At 51.7% G+C, this 22,746-nt stretch overlaps 2 protein-coding genes across 10 annotated transcripts in view; one reads left to right on the top strand and one right to left on the bottom strand.

Annotated features, from left to right (window-relative positions):
* Gsg1l (GSG1 like) overlaps positions 1 to 13,745 on the top strand; it is a 200,885-nt gene extending 187,140 nt beyond the window's left edge. For all 3 annotated transcript variants that reach the window (XM_031388231.1, XM_031388232.1, XM_031388233.1), the window contains exons 6-7: positions 74 to 144; positions 10,867 to 13,745. In XM_031388231.1, the coding sequence (XP_031244091.1) occupies positions 74 to 144; positions 10,867 to 10,964 (169 nt within the window). In that variant the 3' untranslated portion in view covers positions 10,965 to 13,745. The remainder of the gene's footprint in view (positions 1 to 73; positions 145 to 10,866) is intronic.
* A 3,709-nt stretch (positions 13,746 to 17,454) lies between these two features.
* Positions 17,455 to 22,746, bottom strand: part of Kiaa0556 (KIAA0556 ortholog) — a 170,548-nt gene continuing 165,256 nt past the window's right edge. For all 7 annotated transcript variants that reach the window (XM_031388223.1, XM_031388229.1, XM_031388227.1 and 4 more), the window contains 5 exons: positions 21,406 to 21,545; positions 19,914 to 20,015; positions 19,279 to 19,439; positions 19,106 to 19,194; positions 17,455 to 18,703 (listed from right to left, as the gene is read on the bottom strand). In XM_031388223.1, coding sequence (XP_031244083.1) covers positions 18,645 to 18,703; positions 19,106 to 19,194; positions 19,279 to 19,439; positions 19,914 to 20,015; positions 21,406 to 21,545 — 551 coding nt within the window. In that variant the 3' untranslated portion in view covers positions 17,455 to 18,644. The remainder of the gene's footprint in view (positions 18,704 to 19,105; positions 19,195 to 19,278; positions 19,440 to 19,913; positions 20,016 to 21,405; positions 21,546 to 22,746) is intronic.

The raw sequence follows: 22,746 nt of genomic DNA, 5'->3' as shown, positions 1-22,746 counted from the left end.
TTCTCCAGCCCTGGGTACACTCTGCTCTGCCTGTCGTCTTATTCCATTGGAGTTTTCTTTTGTTTCTTTCCAGGATTGAGAAGGGGGACGTGAGTGAAGAGGAAGACTTCCGTCTTGCCTGCCGCCACGAGCGATACCCCACCCGTAAGTGCTTACATGGTGGACAGGGAGCTGCATCAGAAGTCTCCCCCAGACACACACCACACATGGGAAGCAGTCTGGCAGCTCCAGGCCTGGCCCGACTTCACCGGTGCCTTTGACATCAACCCTGGGTGGAATCCACCAAGGCAAGGAGAAGAACATCGAACAGATTAGCTTGGGGGCTCCTTGCGCATTCACTTCATCTGCCTCACTCTGACGGACACATTAGGAAGGATGCAGGGCAGCCATGAGAGAGAACAAGTGTCAGCTCCAGCCGCCAAAGGAAGGCAGAGCTGAGAGTGTTTCTCACATCAGATAAGAAGGAGCTGCCAAAGACGGCAGGTGAAGCAGTTACGTCTCAGTGAGCAGCTTTCCCTTGCCAGCTCCATTCCATATGGGTGCTTTTCAGGCTTCCATGACTCCCTAACTCCTAACTCCCACAGGCAGGAAGCTTAGCAGGTAAGTGAATTAAGCCTCAGAGAGGTAGAGCAACTTACCTTAGGTCACACATCCTTGCTAGTTAGCACATGCCTCTGCTCTGGAGGCTTCAGTCTATAACTGAGTCTATGCTTGAAGGCCAGGGGGGCTGGAGCTGAATGTAAAGCCTGAGCCCCCTACTCTCAGCACTGTCTGTCTGTCTGTCTGTCTGTCTGCCTGCATGCATGCATGCATGCATGCATGCATGCATATATGTATCTATGTGCTCATCTGTCTTTCTGCATCTATGCGCCTGTTGTGTCTGCCTGCTTGTCTGTCTGTCTATCCACCTGCCAGTTGTCTGTCTGCCTGCTTGTCTATCTGTGTATCCACCCATCTATATATCTATCACCTCTCATCTATCTCTCCATTTATTATCTATCACCTATCTATCTTCCACTGGAGCCTCTGTCTGCCTCATCTGTTGTAGGTCTCTGCCGACCTTTCTGTCCTAGTCTCTTGCCTCTCCATCTGTGCATATGCCTCTGCAGTGAGCTCAGGGTCAGAGGTAGAGGGCTGTGCTAGCTGTAGGCAGGCCAGCTTGGAAGCTAGAGTAAGCCCCCATTTCCTGGGGAATGTGATGGTGGCTTGAATGTGACCATGTGGAAGCATAGATTTGGGAGCTTTCTGATAGCATTGTCAGAATGGATCAGATTGGGCTCTTCTGGGATCAGACCTGACACATCTCACACACAATATGCACACACACACACACACACACACACACACACACACATGCACACTCACTCACACACACAGTCTCTCACATATACACACTATCTCTCTTACACTCATACACTCACACACACATACAGTCTCTCTTACACTCACACACTCATACACACTTACATACACATACACACATATACACACACTCTCACAAATACATACATACTCACACACATACACACTGTCTTTCTTACATCATACACACACTCTCATACACACTCACATATGCACACTCACAGACATACATGCACTATCTTACACTTACACACACACATACATGTTCTCTCTCTGTGTCTCTCTCCGTCTCTCTGTCCCTGTCTCTGTCTCTGTCTCTGTCTCTGTCTCTCTCTCTCTGTCTCTCTCTCTCTCTCTCACATACACACACACATTCACAATGACAATAACAGGTTGTATCCACTGAACTTCATTTTGCTTAGGGGATCCAGACATCACAAGCTGGAATGGACATGGAACTCAAGGAAGGGGTGAGCGATTGGTTCTAGCTGAGAACATCAGGACAGTGTGACTCAGGCCTGATACTGTCCCAGCTATTATGGGAACTCTCCAGGTCACTGATGGGGGCTACCAGAATGTGGAGTCATGATCTGTACCCAAGGGCTCCAAAGAGTGAGTAGAGAAGGCTTTCTCCATTCTGGCTTCACGGGGAGAAGAGTGTCAGTCCCCAAGCATCTCTGCTCAGTGTCCTCCATTAGGGCAGGTGATTAGAGAGATGGCTGTGCTCCTGGGGTTTCTGGGGACCACCAGGAGGCCTGAGGATAGATGCTCGTGTCAAAGCAGGGAAAGAATTGGTTTCTCTAAAGAGACCATTTCTATGATGCATGTGAGATGTTCATTGTTCCTTTACTCATCCATCCATCCATCATCCATCCATCCATCCATCCACCATCCATCCATCCATCCATCCATCCATCCACCCATCCAAACATCCATCCATCCATCCATCCATCCATCCATCCATCCATCCACCCACCCACCCACCCACCCACCCATGTATTCATTCACTCTCTTATTTACCCACTCAGCCATTCATCCCTACTCATGTGTGCCTCTAGGCCCCAGAAGCCTGTAGGACAGCAAGGCTCATTCTGTTACTGCACAGTGTGGCTATGGTAGAGTCCCCACTAGCCAGAGACATCAGGGTGTGGCACCTTATCTAGGGCACAATTCGGGGGCTAGAGAGGATGAGCTCTCTCATTCACTGAGCCTATTCAGCCCGGTGGAAGACAGAACAAGGAATCCTAGGAGGCCAAGAATAGCTCTGGCCAGACATGGTGGCACATTCCTGTTATCCCAGTATTCACAGGCCAGTGTAGGAAGATCATAAGTTAGAGGCCAGCCTGGACTGCATGGTGAGACCCTGTCTCAGCAAACCAAAACACTGTGCTTATCCAATATTATATAGTCAGACAGTAGCAGAGAAGATGCAGGTTCAGTAATGTGGAGGAACTGTCTGTGTTGACCCATCTCCCCGAGGATGAGAACCCAGCAAGAGTAGAGCGCTAACAGCCTAGAGAAGCAGCCGGTCCCCAGAACCCGGCCTCTTAGCGGCTGTGGGGTTGCTGCCCAGAAAATATTTTGGAACCGCCTGGGCGAGTTTTGCAATATTTCCTCATGAAGCAGCTGCTCAGATCCTGCCGGGCACAGCTTGCCGGCAGGAGGCATGGGGGAGGAGGGTGTCAGGGAGCCACATTATTAAACACTTGCTGTGTGCGCTCTGCAAAGCTCCTGCCTGCTAGCTCTTTGATGGCTGATCCGGACATAAGAAGGAAGAATTACCAGGCAACTTTACTGAGCAGAGACCTCACATAATCCAGTCTGCGATGAAACCTGGCTTGGTACATAAATGTTTCTGTTCACCAAGGGCTCCAGTACTTGCCCCAGGACCCCAGCCTCACCATCTTCCTCCCTTTTGCTACTTTAGGCAGCAGCTACACCACATTTAAGCTCTTTCACTTCCTTAGACCTTTGTACTTGCTGGATGCTTTCCTTCTAAAGCTTTGTGTGGTTCGCTGAGCTGTGGACCAGTTTCCCAAGTGCCATGTTCTTTCCTTCCCAGCATTCAACCCTCCCTGACTCACCATGTTATTAGGCCCCCTGCTTACCACTTCTCTCATCTCTCTGATAAACACCTTGTCCATCTTGTCCGTGTCTCTAGTGCAAGCACCCAGTTCAGTAAGTACCACGCAGTTGGTTCTCAGCTGTTGCCTCTGTACCTCTGAGCATCTCCCACAACTTCCTCCCAGAGCAGCTACTCTGACAAGAAGAGTTATATAAACTTTCTTTCACTTCTAACTACTGCCAAAGTTGCTATTTCTCCATTGGTCCTTCTATGATTTGATTCTGCCACAGTTTCTTGCTCTGAGGGGAGGCTGCCTTTGAGATCTGCCTTTGGGGCTTCGCAGTGCCACCAGCTAGCTTGGGAGCATATCAGATGTGACGTTTGATGGAATTGATGCTGCCATCCGATCTGGCTATCTGTGTCGTCCTCTGGGGTGATTGGGGTTTGCAGCTCATGGCTCCTGTCAAGTCTGATACCTGGGACAAGCTTTTGATTTGCCAGGTGTGTCTGTGAGGCAAGGCTCTACAAGAGCCTGTCATTCTCAGGACATACAGAGGCAGCTTATGGGAGCTCTGTCTAGATGGGCTTTGGCCATAGCTTCCCCCCAGATCAGCACGATGACTTTTAAGGAAGACTTTTTGTGTGCCTAGAGCAACTTGGCATTTTGATTAGATCAAAATCAAATTCAATAGAACACTGAGAAAGTTGCTTCCATTATTAAAATGGAAGCAGACCAGACCATATTTTCAAAATAAGTATCAAGGCCAATTTTCTGGGCTCAAACGGGCATACAGCTTGAGGACATCTGAGACCCTGCATCTGGAGGTCAGGGGTCCCAGCTAGAGTTAGTGTTATCACACTGGGATGGAGAGTCGAATGGAGAATGATCTCCATTCAAGCTGGGGCTCTGCATTTTGTTTTGAGGTAGAATTTCACTATGTGGCCCAGGCTGGCCTCAAACTTGTAATTTTCCTGCCTCCACCACCTAGACTGGGATGGCAGGTTTGTGCTATGCTCCCAGCAGGCTTCTGTGTTTGAAACAGGTTGCCTGTGCCCTTGGGGCCCACTGGTCACAGAGCCAGTTCAGAGTGGTTCCTGCCTACAGCAGTCTGCTTGGTCATAGGCTGGGTGGAAATTGCTGCTTCTAGGGCCAATCTGCTTGACCCATCTTTTTGAGAAATGAGCCTGACTCCAGCTTCCCAGCTCTGGAGCCAGGCCCCTCCCTGCCTGGGGCATGGGTGGCACAGCATCCCCCAGGGGCCTCTTCCCATGGCTCCTGCTGGCTGCTCACTCCCTCTCTTTGACGTCTGGGCTAACTTGCTCACTCTACTCTCTTCCTACCAGAGTGTTGATATTACTAGCACAGGAACCTGCTGCCATTCAGTGGTAGTCCCACACAGTAGGTCCCCCACAATGGTAGTGCAGTGCATCCACACAGTAGGTCCCCATGAAATTCTGATATCGATTTGGTCCCTGTGAGGTCATCAACATTCTTTCTGTCTTGAAGCAAAGGAACTGGCTCTTGAGACTGTCACTTGGCCCAGGTCATGGGCCTGCTCAACTCTATTCATGCCAACGCTTTTCTCTTTGTCTGATTTTTGATCCAAGGCAGTAGTATTCCAGTCATGCCCGTTGCTAAGAAACACTTGGGGACTCTCATTAAAATATAGGTTGCTGCAAGGCAAGGTAGCTCATGCCTATAAGCCAAGCACAGATGAGAGGCAGAAGGATTACAAGGTTGAGGGCATTCTGGGTGACATAGTTGAGATGTGTGGGGTCCAGGCTTGTACAGCATGATGGCGTGTCTTATGAGAGACTCCTAAAGCTTTAGGGATAGGATGAGTGGCTCTCTGTACCTGGATCCCCTCTGCAACTGTGTGTTGCTTGCCTTCCTCCAGTGACAAGATTGCTGGGCATTCACACCTCCTAAAAGCTTCCCAGGGCTGCCAAGAATCTATTTTACACCTCGTTCCTTCTGCCTGAAATGACCCATCCCTGCCCTCTAACAAGGCAGTAAACAGATTGCAACAGAACCTGGAGCAATTGCAGAGTCCAGCTGCAGAGTCTGGGAATGGCCGCTACCACCAGGTGTCCTGCCTTGAGAGTGGTGCATGTCTCCATACGCTGTGAGAGTGAAGGGGAGGATGAAGGAGATGATATGTTAGGTCTCCATGTCTGTGACAAAACTCTTTATGCAAACAGCCTAAGGAAGGGACTGTCAATTTGAGTCCACTGTTTGAGAGGAGTCAATTCATGTTTGCTTGGCTCCATTGCGGTGAGCTTTGGTGAGGCAGAACATCATGATAGACTACCATGGTGGGGCAGAGTTGTTCCTTTCAGTGGCCAACACACCCTTGAATGGCTCGCGCCAGTGACCCACTTCATTCAAGCCAGCTCCACCTTTCCAGGTTTAATCCTCCCGATTGTCATGCAGATTTATATTTCACCAGTGAATTAACTAGATCCATTAGGTCAGAGCCCTGGTGATGTAATGGTCCTGGAAACACCCTCATCCACATCCCCCGGCACAGATGCTGATCTAGGCATCTCTCAGTCTAGTGCACTGGCAATTAAGAAGTCACGGTGCTTGTGAGACTAGAGTTTAGGGTTCAAATCCCAGTGGTGACACCTTGAGTAAATTACTTCTCCCAGGTGAGCCCCGGTCCCTCAGTAATGGACAAGCTCAGCAATAGGCAGCACCTGCCTTACTGAGTGCAGATGACAAGAGTTGGTTCTAGGTGACTGGGACAGTTGCAGTAGCACTGCTGCTGCTGTCATCTCTCACAGCCGTGCCTGTCTCTGTCCCCTCCCTGGAAGCATGTAGAAGGCAGGCCGTGCTTTCCACATGTGTGACCCAGCAGTCATTATGACTGGGGACATGCTTAATAAAGCATGCTACAAAGAGGTATATGGAGAATTAGGGGCCACACTGATGCTGGGCCATCTGGAGCATCATAGTGTCTTTAGCTACTGGGTCCCCAAAGCTAGGTGCTTCAACACAAGCTTTAATTCCTTTCTCTATCACCCAACCCCCATATTCTGTGTCTGTCTGTCTTTCTCCATCTTTCCTTCTTTTTCTTTCCTTTCCAAGGGGTCTCATGTAGCCTGTCTGGGATGGCCTCAAACTCTCTGGGCAGCCAAATATGACCTTGAACTTCTGATCCTCTTGTTTCTACCTCCAGAGAGATGGAATTACACATGTGTATCACCATATCCAGTTGACAAAGTGTTAGGGATTGAATTCAGTGAGCACTCTGTCAACCGAGCTACATCCTCAGCCCTGCTGCGCACTGATGTTAGTTTGAGGGGCCAGAGTTTATAGTGCGATCTTGCGTCCTAGAGGGTGGGTTTCAGAACCATGGACAGTGGGTGCTGCCCAATCTGGCTGGTCAACACCCCCCCCACACACCTCACCAGTCACACACACACACACACACACACACACACACACACACACACACACACACACACACAAACACACACACCACTGAAGCTGCCTCCCGAAGGGCCCAGATCCTCCACTAATCTGGGTAACTATGAGATCCACTAACCAACCACCTGCCTGCCTTTGGGATCTCCAGTCCTCGTTCTTCCAGTTACAAAGTGATTCTTGGCAAATCAGTTCCCTTGCCTCAGTTTCCCCAGGGACACATTCTTGGTCTTGAAGGGCATCCCTATCTGTAAGAGCAGAAGTAGGCTAATCCCGTGAGCAGGTCCTGGGGTAGGCTGCAAGGCGGTTGTGCCCTCAGGAGAGATCAGAACAGAGTGTGGCACAGACAGACTGGGCCCTTAGGCTAGAGACGGGCAGATATTATGTGTGTTTTGATATCAATTTTTTAAAAAAAGGGTCTGGGTATGATGGAGCAGGCCTGTAACCCAACACTCAGGAGGCTGAGGCAGGAGGATTGTAAGGTTGAAGCTGGCCTCTCCACACAATGAGACCCTGTCTCAAAAACAAACAATAAGAAAGGTAATTAAAAATAATGAAAAATCATCTTTCTAGAGCCTTGCACACATCAAGGCTCTCTAAACTTAGGGGGAGGAGGGCCTAAGGGGAAATTAAACTCCATGTTACCAGCCCGCCCAATGGGGCTTGAGCCAATTTCCTTCCGACTATGAACCTGTGTTTCCCCATCTGTGAAGAGAGATGTCGAGCCCAGTCCTATTGAACACTTGTACTTTGTTATTTCGACACCGTCCAGAGACCAGGTGCTAGCAGGCCTCAGTGCAGCGGCCACCTGGGCTTTCTGACTCCTGTGTCTCACCTCTATCTGCTCAGGCTCAAAGAGGTGAGGCTGCCTGACAAAAGCCACACAGCTGGAAACATGTGCATGGGCCTGGGAGGGTGGCTCAGCTAGCAAAGTACTCGCCTTGCCGCCTTGCCGTATAAACATAAGGCCTACCATGGATACCCAGCAACCTGGTTAAAAAAAAAAGAAAAATCCAGGTATGGGGGTGTGCTTGTGAACTCAGTACTGGGCAAGGGACTGGAAAAAAAAAGCTCTGGACTCACTGGCTGCCAGTGTGGAACTGGCGAGCTCCAGGTTCTATGAGAAATGCACTTACACACATTCAAGTATGTGCACCCACACATACACACACCACACACGTGCACACATTCAAGCTTCTGTACCCACCCACCGAAACACACCTTACACACACACACATACACATGCACACGCACACGCATACACACACACACACACACACACACACACACACACACACACACACGTCATATAGCTTGTATGTGACAGAACACACAGTTGAACCTAAGTATAGTTTTACCCCCTTAGCCATTGCCAGAAGATGGGGGTGGAGGGCTGATGTGCCATACACAGGTAGGATAGAGTGGTGGGAGGAGATCACCCCGAGTTCAGCAGCACCCCAGTTCCCTCTTCTTGGCTTTATTTCTTAAGAAAATGTCAGCTTAGGACTTGCTTGGACCAGGCAAAGTGGAGTGGGCTACGGGCCCCCGCCCCAGGTAAGCTGCTCTGAAGGGCAGGGGTGGGGTAGGAGTGGGAGCAGGATTAGGGAGAGGCCTTCATCCTGTGCCCTTCAGTGTTTCCCAGGAGAGAAAGTACAGGAAAGATGCAGGTGGGGAGTAGGGGGTAGGATAAAGATACATCTGAGGGTATTTCCAGCTGGAGGACAGGGTATGCGAAGCCACAGGACAGAGTCCACAAAGACAGGCTGGAAAACAGCCAGGCAGCACAAGTGGCTCCCTCGGGTCAAGTCAGGCTTTGTGGCCTATACTATCATGGGACATATTTTAAATATGGCAATTCTCATTATTTAAAGCTGGATGGTTTTATTTTGAAATCCCAAATTTCAGCGTCTCTGAACCTCGTGGAAGATCTGAACTCAGGTTCCCTGTGGTAAATGTTGGTTTGAGTGGAGCAGGCTGGTTCTGTCCCCACTTGTGACATGTGCTTGGGCCTAGAAGCAGGGCTGAGCTGGAATCCCAGATCCGAGCACAAGGACTTAGTGAAGAGGCCAGGAGGGAAGATGGTGGGTGGAGGGCCTTGCGGGGCTGTTGGGACATAATGCGAATGGATCTGGGCCCTGAGTACCTTCTAAGAGGAGAGAGAGGGGGAGCCCCAGTCTATGGTGGGGTGGCCACTCAGAGCAAGGGGTCAGAAAGCCTCATTTTATCTCTAGGAGTGAAGTAGATTCTGCCTGATCATCCTTAAAAGACACACACACACACACACACACACACACACACACACATACACGCGCATACACACACGTGCGCGCGCGCGCGCGCGCGCACACACACTTTCTCTGTTCCCATTTGCAGTTTTGCCTACTGACTCCTGTGAGAGCAGCTATAGTCATTTCTAAATACTCATTTAGAAAATAGTCAAACCTTTCTATGCACCAAATATTTGCTTCTCATTAAGAGGAGGGGGGACCCAAACACCTTTATTTCAGCAACAAGCTCATGGAAAGACTGCGACTGTTTTGGTAGCTGGGGCCAAAACAAATGTTCCTCCCCCAAGGCCAAATGATTCCAGAATGTTTGCAAAATGTTTTTCACTCCTTTAAAAATACAGCAAAATGTACAAAGCACTACCATTAAAGAATATTAAAACCAGAAGGGGAGGCAGCCAAAAGAACAGAATGATACACTTCTTGTGCGCCTCCCAACTGCATCCAGCAAGCAGCTCTTAGTGGCTCGTCCCATGGGGACAGAGGGGCAGTGAGCTCTCTGTCCTGAGAGGTATGTAAGTGTCAGTGTGCTCAGAAGATCACCCTGATGGGTGCTCTCTGAGCTGTCTGACCCTAAAGGATGTTGCAGTCACTGGAGCTCAGAGTAGGAAGTACAATGTCTTGATGGAGAAGGTTGGAATCAGGAAGTGCCGACCCATCTAGCTCCATATGCCTGCCACACTGGCCCAGCTGCTGATCTGTGATTAGCCTCTGCCCCACTTATATTATAGGGAGACAGAATTTTGGTCTGGCAGGTGAGGGATAATGTCAGGGCAGCGGGCTCCCCGTCAGAGTGCAGTTTACACTCAGTCTAGAAGGCTCCACTGGACAGCGGGTGTTGGGACACTTAAAGTGGTCCCCAATGCGTGACAGGATTGGTTTGGGCATATCAGAGAAACTTTGAGGAGATACCTGAGGAAGATGGGGTAGATCCAAGAACTAAAGGGGTACAGGGGGGAGAGTGTGGGATGGGGAGAGGACTTACGTTCTTCAGCTTGCCAGGTCTCTTTAGAGCAGAGCAGTGTTGGGTGAGGACAACATACTCAAGGTTATCTTGGGTTCACTGATACATACTCACTATTAGGGTGCGGCATAGAACCTAGGTGTGTGAGGAGGCTGGCTCTGAGGCTGGATGGAAAGGTTGAGAGATGGTAGGGCAAGGGGCTAGCTGGCTGGCTGGGTGTGGTGGGTGGTAAGTGGGGGAGAGAGGACTCAGTAAATCTGCTGGGAGAACAGTTGAAGGGGGTGTTGAGGGACGTCGATTAGGGCGAGTGACTAGGGGCGGGTGGTCAGTTTGGTATGCGCTGTTGAGCCTGTGGGCACACACACACATGGGTGGGTGGGCAGACAAGGCAGTGGACTTGTTTATTGGTGGGTAAGCTGGTGAGTGTAAGCGTTAGGACCCTAGTGTCTAGATTATAGGCAGATGTAGGTAGGAAGAGGGCTGGTGGGCATAGAGTGGAGAGGAAGAGGATGATGGTTCCAGGGGGGCCTTGGGGGGTAGAGACATGAGTGGTTTTGGTTGTGGGTGAGTGGGCTGGCACTGAACACTAGCTGCGGTTCCAGATGCTGGTGAGTCTGTGGACGGTGGTGGGTGGTGGAAAATGCGGTATGGTAGGTGGTTTGACGGGAGCAGGAGGAAGCATGATGAGGCTGGGCCAGAGGTCAAGGTGGTATGGGCAGAAGAGGACCACTGTCAGCAGCATCTGCCTTGTCTCTTTCAGGGCACCAGCCACACATGGGAGACTCCTGGCCACGGAGCTCAGCTCATGAGGCAGCAGAGCTAAACCGTCAGTGCTGGGTCCTAGGGCACTGGGTGTGATGCAGCCCAAGCGCCCCTGCCTTCCTGCCATCACTGGCACACCCCTCCCACAGGACATGGAAGCCTGGTCTCTGTGCTGTGGACTCAGCTCTCCTGTCATGGACACACCAGGCCTGCCTAGACTGTCACCGCTGCCTCAGTCTTGGGGTCCCAGAAATGGGTCAAGTGGGCCTGAGGGACTGTCCAGGTGGCAAAGAGACTTGGAGACAGCCGCCACCACCACACCTAGAGCCCCACCCAACTGGAAAGCCAGGAAAAACATGGGCATTGACCACCGGATGCTGGACACCCACAGCCAGCCACAAAGTCAAGCAGGCGCCCAGAGGGGCAGGGTCCTGTGGGAACAGGGAGCAGGGCTTATTGAGGGAGAGGCAGTGTCTGCCTCTGCAGGGGCCACACGGCAGGCACACAGCAGGGGCTCAATAAATGCTTGTTGAATATGTTCTCTTGCTATGTATGGGCTGGCTCCCCCATCATTACGTTGCCCGAGATGTGAACCCTGGACACTAAGACTAGGGCCAAACATTTTGGATGAGCTAGAATCCAGCCTGGCCTGGGGAAGATCAAGATGGAGACAGGTAGACAGAGCAGGAGGGGAAGGCCAGGAGCTAGAAGCAGCACATGTGTCTAGGGACTTCAGCAAATGTGATACCACCCTGACCCTGAGGATCCTTTATCTTGTGTCTAGGGCCACTTTACAGAAAACCTCTGGCTCAGCTGCTTGGGGAAAGCCATTGCTGTCTTGACTATGAGAGCTTGGGTCCAGAGAGGGAAGTTTCTTGCTTGAGACTAGAGGTGACATGTGGGACTGTGAGTTTAAACCAGACTTGCTCCAAGTTTAGTCTCTCAAGAGCCTAAGCCTGCCCTGAAGGATTGGCAAACCAAGGCAGAATGTGGTCTTCTCCTTCATTCATCCACCCATTGCCCATTCATGTCCCACTATCCCACCAGCCAGCCATTTAGCAAGCATTCGGCCACATCACCTACACAACCACTCATCTGTCCATCCACTCATCCATACATGATCCATCCATTCACCATCCATTCACCCATCATCCATCATTTACCCACCATCATGTATCATGACCATTTAACCATCTGTCCATGCATCTATTGATCCATCTATCCATCCACCATCCATCCATTCACCATCCATCCATCCATCCATCCATCCATCCATCCATCCATCCACTCATATGTGGTTCATCCATCTAATCAGTCACCCATTTAGCAGTATGTAGCCACTCATCACCTATCCAACCATCCATCCATCCAGCCAGCATCTATCCATCCATCCTCAATTATCCATTCACCCATGATTCAGCCATCCATTATCCATCTGTCACTGTCATTTCTCTCCTTGTCAATCATCCATCCACCCATCCATGCTTCAGCCATTTTCATCATCCAGCTATCTAATCTGTGCATCTGTCTGCATACAGATGTCATCTATTGTGCCCCTACTGTGTGCCGCACAGTGTAGCAGGCCCTTGAGATAGAACACTGAAGCTTCCAGGGAAGTAAAGGATGGAATGGGAGGTGACAGTTCAGTGTATGAGTGCTGGGTGTGGTACCTGCTCTGGAGTCAGACTGCCTAGCATCAGATCCTGTCTCCTCAGCCCTGGTGGCCTTACCCTGTAGATGGGACTCTTCATTGTACCTACCTCTTATAGCTGCTGAGGGTGGGGGTGGGGGGCGGTGGTGACACAGACTGGTGCCTGTGAGCCCATGGAGCAGAGTCTGGACCATGAAAAGCATCTTGCCATCATGTCAACGAGGAGAGTTGGGGGCCATGGGGCTGAGGCAGTGCCTGTTGGAGAACACCAGAAGGACTGGTGATCAAGGAAATGATATCCAAGCCATCTCGCTGATGTCAGGTTGTGGAAGGAAAGACAGGACAGGAGAGGCCTTTCAAATGGCCCAAAGGCAAGCATAGAGGGAAAGGAGGTCTCTGGGGGTGGAACCAGATTGCAGAGAGGACTCAAAGCTTCACTGGGGACCTGTAGCTTATCCTGGGGACAGCTGGGTGCTCTGGGCAGGGTGGGGCAGGTCAAGGTGAAGTGTGTAGTCTAGAAAGTCACTGCAGCTCCAGGCTAGATGAAGGCAGGACTTCCATGTCCTTGCAGGGTCCTAAGTGTGAGGAGAGTGTTGTGGGTGAGGAACAGGCCCATAGTGTGTCAGGTGGCTGACTTAGGGGCCAAGAGGATGGATTGGCATGGGAGGAGAGGGCTTAAGGTGCTGCCCTCTGTCAGGCAGGGCACCTAGGGCCAAAGGGTGACTATGCATCTGTGTGCAGGTATGTCTGTGCTCAGTCACTCTGAAAGTACCTCTCTTTGTGTTCACACAGTTGTTGTGGGGGCCTCTGGGGGATACAAAGTTGACCTGGACAGAGTCCTGCACAGTTGTGAGGGCTTCAGAAGACCAGTACGGGGAGCTGCGGCACTGGCCTTTCACAAGTGGGAGCCCCTGGGATGAGGCCTGAGCATGGTCATTGGTCTGGAATCTGACCCTGCCACCAGGAACTTTGTAGGTCTTAGTGGTCATCCAGGGGCCCTGTGAAGTTGATCATGGGCCCCAGGAGGTCCAAGACATGATTTTAGTTGCAAAACTGCCATCTATTTTAATAGCTGTGTTTATGTAAATGTGTATTAGAAGACTGTGTATGGGCGTGTCCACGCTCCAGATGCAGGCGCTGCTGCGTAGACTGAACCACAATAGGCATTTCAGTAAAAAAAAGTTGGCTTAAAGAAAAATACTAAATAAATATTCATGCAAGTGGTCTGTGATTGTGGTATGTGGGTGATTGGAATGAGGGTTATTGCCAGGAGAGAAGAAAGGGAGGGTGGACATGGAGCCATAAGACATCAGGTCTTCCTGGGAAGCAGTTGGAACCCAGCTGTCTTCCAGTACAGCAGGAAGGCTGCTGGCCAGATAAAAGGAAGCGGCTCCAGATTAGTGACACCATGGGTCTTCCAGTCGCCTTCTTGAGGGCTGTCTTCCCGCTGGGAGCAAAAGCCACTGTACTTCCTGCCTGGAGCTACAGTCAGGAAGTGTCACTTGGTCTGAGAGGGGCTACAAACCATTCGGAGTCCTGGAAGGGAGTCGCGGGCCAATCTACACGGGCTCAGAAGCTGTTTCACACCCTGAGAGGGTGCATGCCTGTCACTCTTCCCAGGTCTGGATCACAAGTGGCCATTGATCTTCAGAAGGTGACCTGGGCCAGGCTGACAGTTCACAGATGCCATGCTAGGAAGTACATTGTATCAGGGTTCAGGTCTGGGGATGTGACACAACTCCCAGGCCTAAGCACCAGGGTCTTTGCAGAGCCTGCACGCTTCCTGATGCCTTTACCTCACATGATTGTCACCGCCTCTCTCCATGTGCAGAGGGACCCATGGCTGCTTTCCCTAGACAAAGCTGATGGGTAGGCCCCAGTCACCATTTCTTCCCTGGTTTGTGGACGTGATGAGTGGTCACCCCGCCACCCCACCCCCACTACCGCACCGGGACCTGGTCACATACTCATCTCCCAGGTAATGGAAATGTCAGGTTGATTCATGGGCCTCTGCTGCCAGGCCTGATGAGAAGGCTGGCAGGAGCCGCTGCTACAGAGGAGGAAGTGAGGGCTGCACAAAGCATCCTGATGTGCACTTGGTCAGGCCCAGGTGTGAATCCTGCCCTGTCTCAGCGGCTGACCCCATCTGAAAACAAGTCACCTGGAGACCAGGGGACACCCACACAGAGTACAGCGGTACACAGAGCTGCCACAAGGAAACAAGATGGAAAAATATACTAGGGCAGGAGGTTAGCCATGTCATCCCTAACAATAAGAGAGCCACTTCAAAGAGTGAGGAGAACCATTGAAGCCCTTGCTGAAGCACGAGGCAGAAGAAACTAGGTGAAGTACGTGTTATACACACAGCTCGTGCAAAGGTCCTGGGGTTGAGAGTCACCCCCCATGTGGACTGCATGGTGCTGTGGCGGAACCTACTGCTTAGAGCTTGGGCTATGGACAGGCTGCCCCTGAGCAGCCTTTTGGGATTTGATATGGGAGACCCCAGGGCTATGGCAAGGATTGGGGTCCTCATGAAGGATGCCAGGAATTGATGGGGTCTTTCAGACAGGTAGGATTAACACATGCTGCTCTTTGTGTTGAGGTTTCCTTTTGTCTGTGTAAGCCTGGGGACAGGGTAAACCGAGGGAGTGCATCAGGCCTTGGGGGAGGCAGTGGCCTAGGCATTAGGGTCAGAGAGCTCAGAGAAGGGGTGGTTAGGAAGGGTGCCTGGCAGCTGGTCTTGCTACAGGCTTGCTCTGGATATGACTCTGGGCATGCAGAGACACTGAAGGCCATAGAGGCCTTGAGAGGTTCAGGCAACAGTGCTCAGGATCAAAGGCTAGGGAAGGGCGTCCCCTACCTCTATGGAAATCAGATTCCGGATGGTATGTGGGCTAGGAGGGGCTGAGTTCTAAGAGTCCCTGGCCTGGGGTGGTGCTCTGGGGCTCTTAGTACCCTGTGCTGACTAGTCTGTCGACTTGACAGAAGCTAGCATCATCTGAAGGGAGGGAACCTAAACTGAGTTACTGCCTCTATAAGACTGGGCTGTAGGCAAGTCTATAGTGATTGTTGCACAAGGGCTCTGTCCACTGTGGGCGCTACCAGCCCTGGGCAGGTGGTCCTAATTGTATAAGGAAGCAGGCTGAGCAAGCTGTGAGGAACCAGCCAGTGAGCAGCACCCCTCTGAGGCCTCTCCATCAGTTCCTGTCTCCAGGTTCCTGCCCAGTTTGAGTTACTGCCTTGGCTTCTCTCAATGGACTGTGACTCTGGGTATGCAAGCTAAATAAACCCTTTCCTTCACAAGCTGCTTTTGGTCATGGTGTTTCATCATAGCAACAGAAACTAAGACAGACCCACAACTGCTGGACAACTCTACCCAGGCCACTGTGTGTAGGACTCAGAACAGTGGAACAGGCACTGCTGTGAGGGAAAGCCAGTCTTCTGTATTGGGGATTTCACTGTAGACAGACAGGAAGTCACTGCAGAGCTTTGCCTGTCCCGAGAGCTGCACAGCTCCTGTCCCCTGGCCAGTCCTTCTTGGACTACTCTCCACTGAGCTCCCATACCTTTGTCACCTTTGCTTTCCTGGAGGATGGTAGCCTGCTGATGCCTATGGATCTGGCTGAGCTGGGAGACTAGGAAGAGGCGGCTGATGGGGGTGGGGGTAGAGGGGTCTGAGATAGGAAGAGGCCAAGCTGGGGATAGGGTCTCCTAGGGATGTGGCTCCCACCTTCCCTTGCTGGGTTGGGAGCAAACTGGGTGAAGAGTCTCAGAACTGGTAGAAAAGAGAGCCTGCCACAAGTCAGGGGTAGGAGTGGAGTATAGGGTGGGCATGGTTCTTTGTCCTGTTGATGGCTGTGAGAAGCTTTTGGAGCAATCAACTGAGGCTGAACATAGTGGGGCAGGCAGGCAGGATGGCTTGTTGCCCTGGCAGAGTCTCTGTCAGTGTCACACAGCCCCAAGATCTCTGCATCCTGCTCCTGAGTCTGTGCATTATGAAACGATAGTCACTAGGAGGCTTAGCTGAATGTCTTCGAGAGGGATGCACCGTGAGACCCAAGGTCTGGACGCTGGGGCAACTCTCAGAAGTATGTACTGCTGCTGTGCAGTCTGGGTAGGGAGGCCTGGGTCAGAGCCCAGACTCCATTGAGTTAACACGGTCAGGGGGAGCCCAGGAGAGGGTGTCTTGGGTTGGGAAATAAGAGGATGGTGTACCTGTACTAGAACTCAGGGCTGCTGGCTCTAGAACCACTGCACTGCATGCAGTGTGCTGGGAGGAGGGCAGCTACAGCAAGTGAGGCCTGTGTCCATCACCCACATCGCCTGGAGGGCCTCAGATATGCTGGCTTCTATTGAAATTGTTGCTGTTATAATGAAATAAGGCTGCCAAGAGCTGCCCCTATGCTGGGACTGTGAGCCAATCAGTTTCCAGAGAGGCCTAGAGGCTGCATGTGCCTGGTGTTAGGAGCATGCAACACCTGTGATCTGGGACACAGCCCTGGGCACTAGTGGGCATGCAGCCTTGTACAAGCTCCCTGGCCTGTGGCAGGTCCTTAGGGCTGGGACCTCCCTGTGAACACTGTTGCCATAGCTCTGCTCCTTCACATGTGCTCTCTGCCTTGACATCCTGGCTGTAAAGGACATATAAGCCATCAGAACAAAGGGGCCACAGGGACATCTGGAGAACACCACCCTAGGCCATTTCTACTGCCAGTCTCCCTCACACCCAGACACTTTATATGTAACATGGATTAAATGCTTTTCTGGTGTCTGTTTACATGATGGCAGGTGGATTCCATGAAGAAAGTGAGTCTAAGGCCACGTCCCCACCTGCAGGCAGTGCAGGCTCAGCTCAGAGGGGTCTCGTGCCTGAATGTTCAGCAAGCCTCAAATGTACCCTGGCTTAGGGCTGACAACATCCAGTGTACCACACTCTATTCTTAATAACATCTTTTATTGATTTTGTAAGAAAAAATAGACATTTGTTTGAGAGTTAATGCTTCTGCCGGTGCCTTCCCTCTGAGAGTGCATGGAACACACACTTATAAACACCCACCAAGTATCTGGAAGGAGCACAGCAAGGTCAGTCTTGGGTGCTCCAGAAAAATCCACCTGAGCCCACCCCAAGGAGAAGCTGGATTCCTGTTAAAGCAGTGGCCCTGGCTTCCTCCTAAGAGTTGGTTTGATGGCTCTCCTGGGAGGTGTGAGTGGAGAAGCCAGGGGTGGGTAGGGTGGGGGCCCTGGAGGCTACAGAGATGATGGATTCTCATCAGAGAAGCAATCCTATCTGCATGTCAGCTGGCTCCGAATTAAAACATCTGTACAGCTGCTGGGTGTTGCGGCTTAAAAGCGTTTGTGATTCTTGGTAGTATCAGAATGTACTGAGTTCGGCACCATGGCACCGCCCCACTGGGCCCCGAGCCAGGAAAATAACAGATTAATATTTGGAACCAGAAATTACTCACTACTGGGAGACTGATTAGGTTCCTGATCTGAGTTTGTTCCATAGATGTACACACAGGTATGGGGCTCTGGGCTGTGTGTGTGTGTGTGTGTGTGTGTGTGTGTGTGTGTGTGTGTGATATGTAGGGGCTAAGGGCAGGTTTCAGCACTCACTCTTCTCAGCAGGACACATGCCCCTGAGTCAGGTTTGAACAGAGGACAGACGCTACCGAGGACTAGCCCCATCAGGCCTCCTGGGTAGAACAGCTGTAGCACAGTGGCCTCTCAGCAGCCCTGTTGCCCTTAGTGAGGAGGACTTGGAATGGAGGGGCATGGGCTCCGTGGGCATAGTACTGAGTTCTGGGCCTGGGTCAGGGGCTGCCTAGGACTTGGGTGCCAGAGGCCCTGCTCTTATGGACCTCAACAGGAGAGGCACAGAGAGGAGCCAAGTATCCCTGGCTCCCAGCAGCCAGCCTCATGTGGCAGGGGGCAGCTATCCTGTTCTTGACCCTTTCATCTGACCCCTATAGCTCCTGGGGCTGTGATTCAAGTCCCTTGTCCCTCCATGCTCTTCCAGCCCTTGGGTTCCAGCTGGCCATCCCTGAAGTCTGAGAGACATGGGTACTGTTCAGTGCTGGGGATAGAGCCTAGCCAGCCCGAAGAGGCTCTCCCTCCTACTCCAGTCAGCACCGCCAACGCCTTGAGTTCTCCTTCTCACGTATGCAGGTTTTGGGGCGTAAGGCTATGGAAACAGGGCACAGAAAGTGTAAGTTATACTGCCCTTGAGAACAACAATAGACCTGGCAAGCCTAAGTTCTGGACATCCTGCCTAACCTATTTCATGCATGGAGTGGGCCCTCTCATGCCATCCCCAGGGCCTTTGCCTATATTACCAGATGTCCTCTAGGACTCAGCTCAGATGCCACCTACCCCAGGGAGCCCTCCACTTGGTGTCCCCATAGTGTGCCTTGCCTTCTCTCCTGGCCACAAGGGAAGCCTGTAGCCAGAAGCTGCTTGCCACTCTGGGACAAGAGTGAAGGGAAAGAGGTTTTAGGTAGGTAGGGCAAGGCCAGTGTACTCAGCTTCCTCTCCACCTAGACCAAGCCTCTGACAGGGATGCCCAGGGCAGAGACATGCCACCCACCTGGGTCAGCAGTGCCTGGCTTTCTCCTCGAAGTAGTGATGACCTGGTTTTCATTCATCATTTGTATGTCCTGGTCTTCCTCCGGCTTACTGCAGGAGGGGAGACAGAAGGTTCATCAGCCTCCAGACCATGTCCCTGCCATCCATCTTCATTAGGGCTGGTCAGGGGCATACCTGATGATGGTGTGTTTCTCCTGGTGACAGAAGTCAGTGTCCTCCGCAAAAAGGATGGTGTGGTGGGGCACAGTAGGCTCACATGTGGGCAGGATACCCCCAACCAGGTGGCTCACCATGGCAAGAATGCCATTGTACACGAGCAAGTCATCCACCAGCAGCTAAGAGACAGTGTGGGAATGAGGCCCCAGCTCCAGCAATGCAACCCTCTGCTGTCACAAGCCCAAGCTTCTTTGAAGTTCCATGTGGACAGCAGGATCTCCCCCTACACCAGCATGAAGGGCTTGGGCTGCAGATTGGGAAGCTGAGGCTCTGGGACCTTCCCAGCACTGGGTAACCAAGTGTAGAGATGGAGGCAGACTCAGTCTCTAGCCCCTACAGCTTCTGCTCTCTCCACCTGGCCACCCAGTTGTTTCCCAAGGCTGTGTGATTCTAGAGGGAGCCCAGAAAGCAACATCAAGACCAGGGTCAACAACACCAAGACCAAGGCCAAGTTCAGGGGTTGCTTTGGATCATTTCCAGGCCGTTTCCCTGCTCAAGGTTGTAACTGGGGATAGAGACCAAACTGCAGCAATGATAATTTGCTAATTTCCAGCAAGCACAAGGATCTCCCACACCAGCTAGTGAGGACTCACGCCAAACTCCTTCACCCCTCGTTGAGGCGTTTTCGTGTAATTCCACAGTTTGATCATTGACACAGTGGTGGGCAGATCGAAAATGACATACACTCGGTTCACCTGTCAGAGAGCAAAGCTAATTAAAGCAGCTGTGTTTGGAAACAGCTGTGAGCAGGGCCCGACACCAGGGTAGGCAGACATTGGGGTAGGCATCCACTGGGGCAGGCAGACGCCAGGGTAGGGAGCTGGGCCCCAGGTGCCAGGGGCAGCACTCTTCATGTGGGAAGCCTGGAGTTCTGTGGCTTCTCTTCTCCTCAAAGCCCATTTTGAGTCAAGTCACGTGTAGTTGCGTTTGGAATAAACTGCTGAGCTGGCTCTGGGAGGGCCCGCTGCCTCCAGCCGCTGTGGCCCTCATTTAAATACTGGTAGAGAACTGAGAGCAGCCCAGCCTCAGGTTAAAGCCAGGGACAGTTTCCACCTGCAGAGTCCAGGAGCTTCTCCCCACCAAACAATGTGCATGGTGCTGACCCATTTGTCCTTTCCCAGTGTTACAGGGAAAAGGCTAGAGTCCTATGTACCCAGAACCATGGTTTCTTCTAGCCCATGTCTGCTGAGGAATTACAGAGTGAATAGCACTCAGCCCCAGATTAGCAGCAGGCTCAACATCACAAGGGGGCCACTTGGAAGGCCAAATAAAGAACTAAGTGTGAATGGGCCCAGCCTGCAGCATGCAGTGGCCTGCAAACAGTGATGGCTGGGTGGAGTCTTTCTGCTCAGACCCTTAGATTCCCACTAGGAGAATGACAGCAGCCAGAGGAGAGCAGTGAACGCCTGCTTTAGGCTGGAGTCTAAGGGCCATAGGACTGGTATAATCCTTAGGAGTTGTCCCCTCCTCTAAGTGGAAATGTCCACCTTATACCCAGTTACACAAGCAGGACAGGATCCCACCATGTTGTGAAAACAGGCTCTGGCTCTGAGGTGGAGGGTGCTGATGGCCTACACCCTCTCCTAGACCTCCCTCTGTCCTCTCTGGGATGATGGATCAGGCCTGCTGCAGGGTTTGAGAGCTGGAAAAGGCAATCAGTGTAAGAATGGATGGCATGACCGACTGGGGCTGTCGGGAGGGTAAGGTGGCCACACTGTGGCCATGGGTAGTGATGTAAGAGCAGAGACAGGCAAAGAAGAGGGGGAAATGAGGACAATGCCAGGGTGGAGTGGGCTGAAGAGGCCTTGACAAATAGGCAGCAAGATGCACATGAGGCCAGTGAGTCCCTGTCCTCCAGCACCTAGACAGACTCTTGACCTCAGGGTTCTTGGAGCTCCTCACACATCTGGTACCTGGTGCCTTTTTGGGTAAAGTTCATGGAGTGAGAGATAGGACTGTAGGCCTGGAAGGGCTACACCCACAGCTGTTAGCCACAGCCAGTACCTCTCTGATGGTCCCCAAGTGTTTCAGCTGTCACTAGGCCCAAGGGCAGGTGCCTGTCCAACCCCAGGGCCAGGTACCCACCAGGCCAGGCAGGATGGGGGCCAACCACATGTGCCTGCCATCACTGGTGTCGTTGACTTGGTCGATAAGCTTGTCAGGGGTTCTCACGTCCCCACAAACACCCTCTAGGGCATTCACACTGTCGGGGAAGGCAGCAATATCTGAGGTGGAGGTTAAGCTGTCGTAACCCAAGCTCACATGCTGTGCAGTGTGTCACCCTCCAGTGTGTTAAGCTGTCAGCAGTGTATGTCAGGAGATGCTGGGTTAGTGCCCTACACTTAACAGTCTGGGAAATGACAGTGAAAATAAATGCATTCTAAGAAAATGGGGTTGTAGCCAAGGGGACACATCTGTGTGGGCCTAAGGGCTCAAGTTCAAAGTCAGGGGACCACATGTGGGCTAGCTGGACATAGGGGTTTGCAGAAGCACAGACAGAGGTGATGGTGCTGCCACTGCTCTGAAGCACAGGTCACACCTCACTTGGGCAGGCAGGTGTGACTTTAGCAGGTCAAGACCTTGTCAAGTCTGCCAGCCTGCCCCAAAAGGAGCTGACTAGAGAAGAGACCTCAACATGCATGTACAGAATCTGGGTCCAGCTCTGTCACCATGACAGGGAAATATCTGTCAGGAAATCTCAGGCAAGCCACTGGACCTCACTGATCCTGTCACCTCACCTGTAACAAAGCATAAAATGTCTCCAAGATGGGAAGGGGAGCCTCAGAGGATAGTGGCTATGAGCCCTCTTGGTGACATCAGTGGGACCTTTTAATTCCAGAAGTCATTCATTCACTAAATTATGAGGAAGATGATAGTTCCAGAGACTCCAGGCCCTAGGTACTTACAGGATGCTCTGGGACCATGCCTCTCTCTACCTGAAGAGCTAGAGATCACACACTCAAGGATGCTGATGATAAGCAGGTGATACTGAAGACAGGCAAGATACTTCAGAGCTTTACAACTGGGCTGTGTGACCTCAGACAAACAACTTCTCTGACTCAAGTTCCTCCCCTAGACAATTAAGATGCCAGAATGTTTTGTTTACAAGATTTCTGTGGGGTTCATGGGACAAATGCTAGCTAGCAGTGCCTGGCACAGGAGCAGCCCTCAGGAAGCACTGAGTCTAGGGGCTGTTAGATAACAAGAGCCCCTGGAGTCAGCACTGAGGGAAACTGTGAAGACATCCATGGGTCCTCTGGTTTAGTCATGGTCAGGTTAAGTTACCGAGGCTGGCATTTAAAAATATCAATCACTAACTGAAATATTCCAGAACCCTATAGACCAAACAAAAAGCTGCACCATGGCACACCGTGAGCAAAGGTTCCAATTAATACACTTCCCTCACTGAGTCCTCCTGTAGCCCTC

Source organism: Mastomys coucha, unplaced genomic scaffold (assembly GCF_008632895.1).
Source record: "Mastomys coucha isolate ucsf_1 unplaced genomic scaffold, UCSF_Mcou_1 pScaffold21, whole genome shotgun sequence".
Lineage (NCBI taxonomy): Eukaryota > Metazoa > Chordata > Mammalia > Rodentia > Muridae > Mastomys > Mastomys coucha.
Note: the sequence above shows the minus strand (reverse complement) of the source record. Positions and strands in the feature narration are given on the sequence as shown.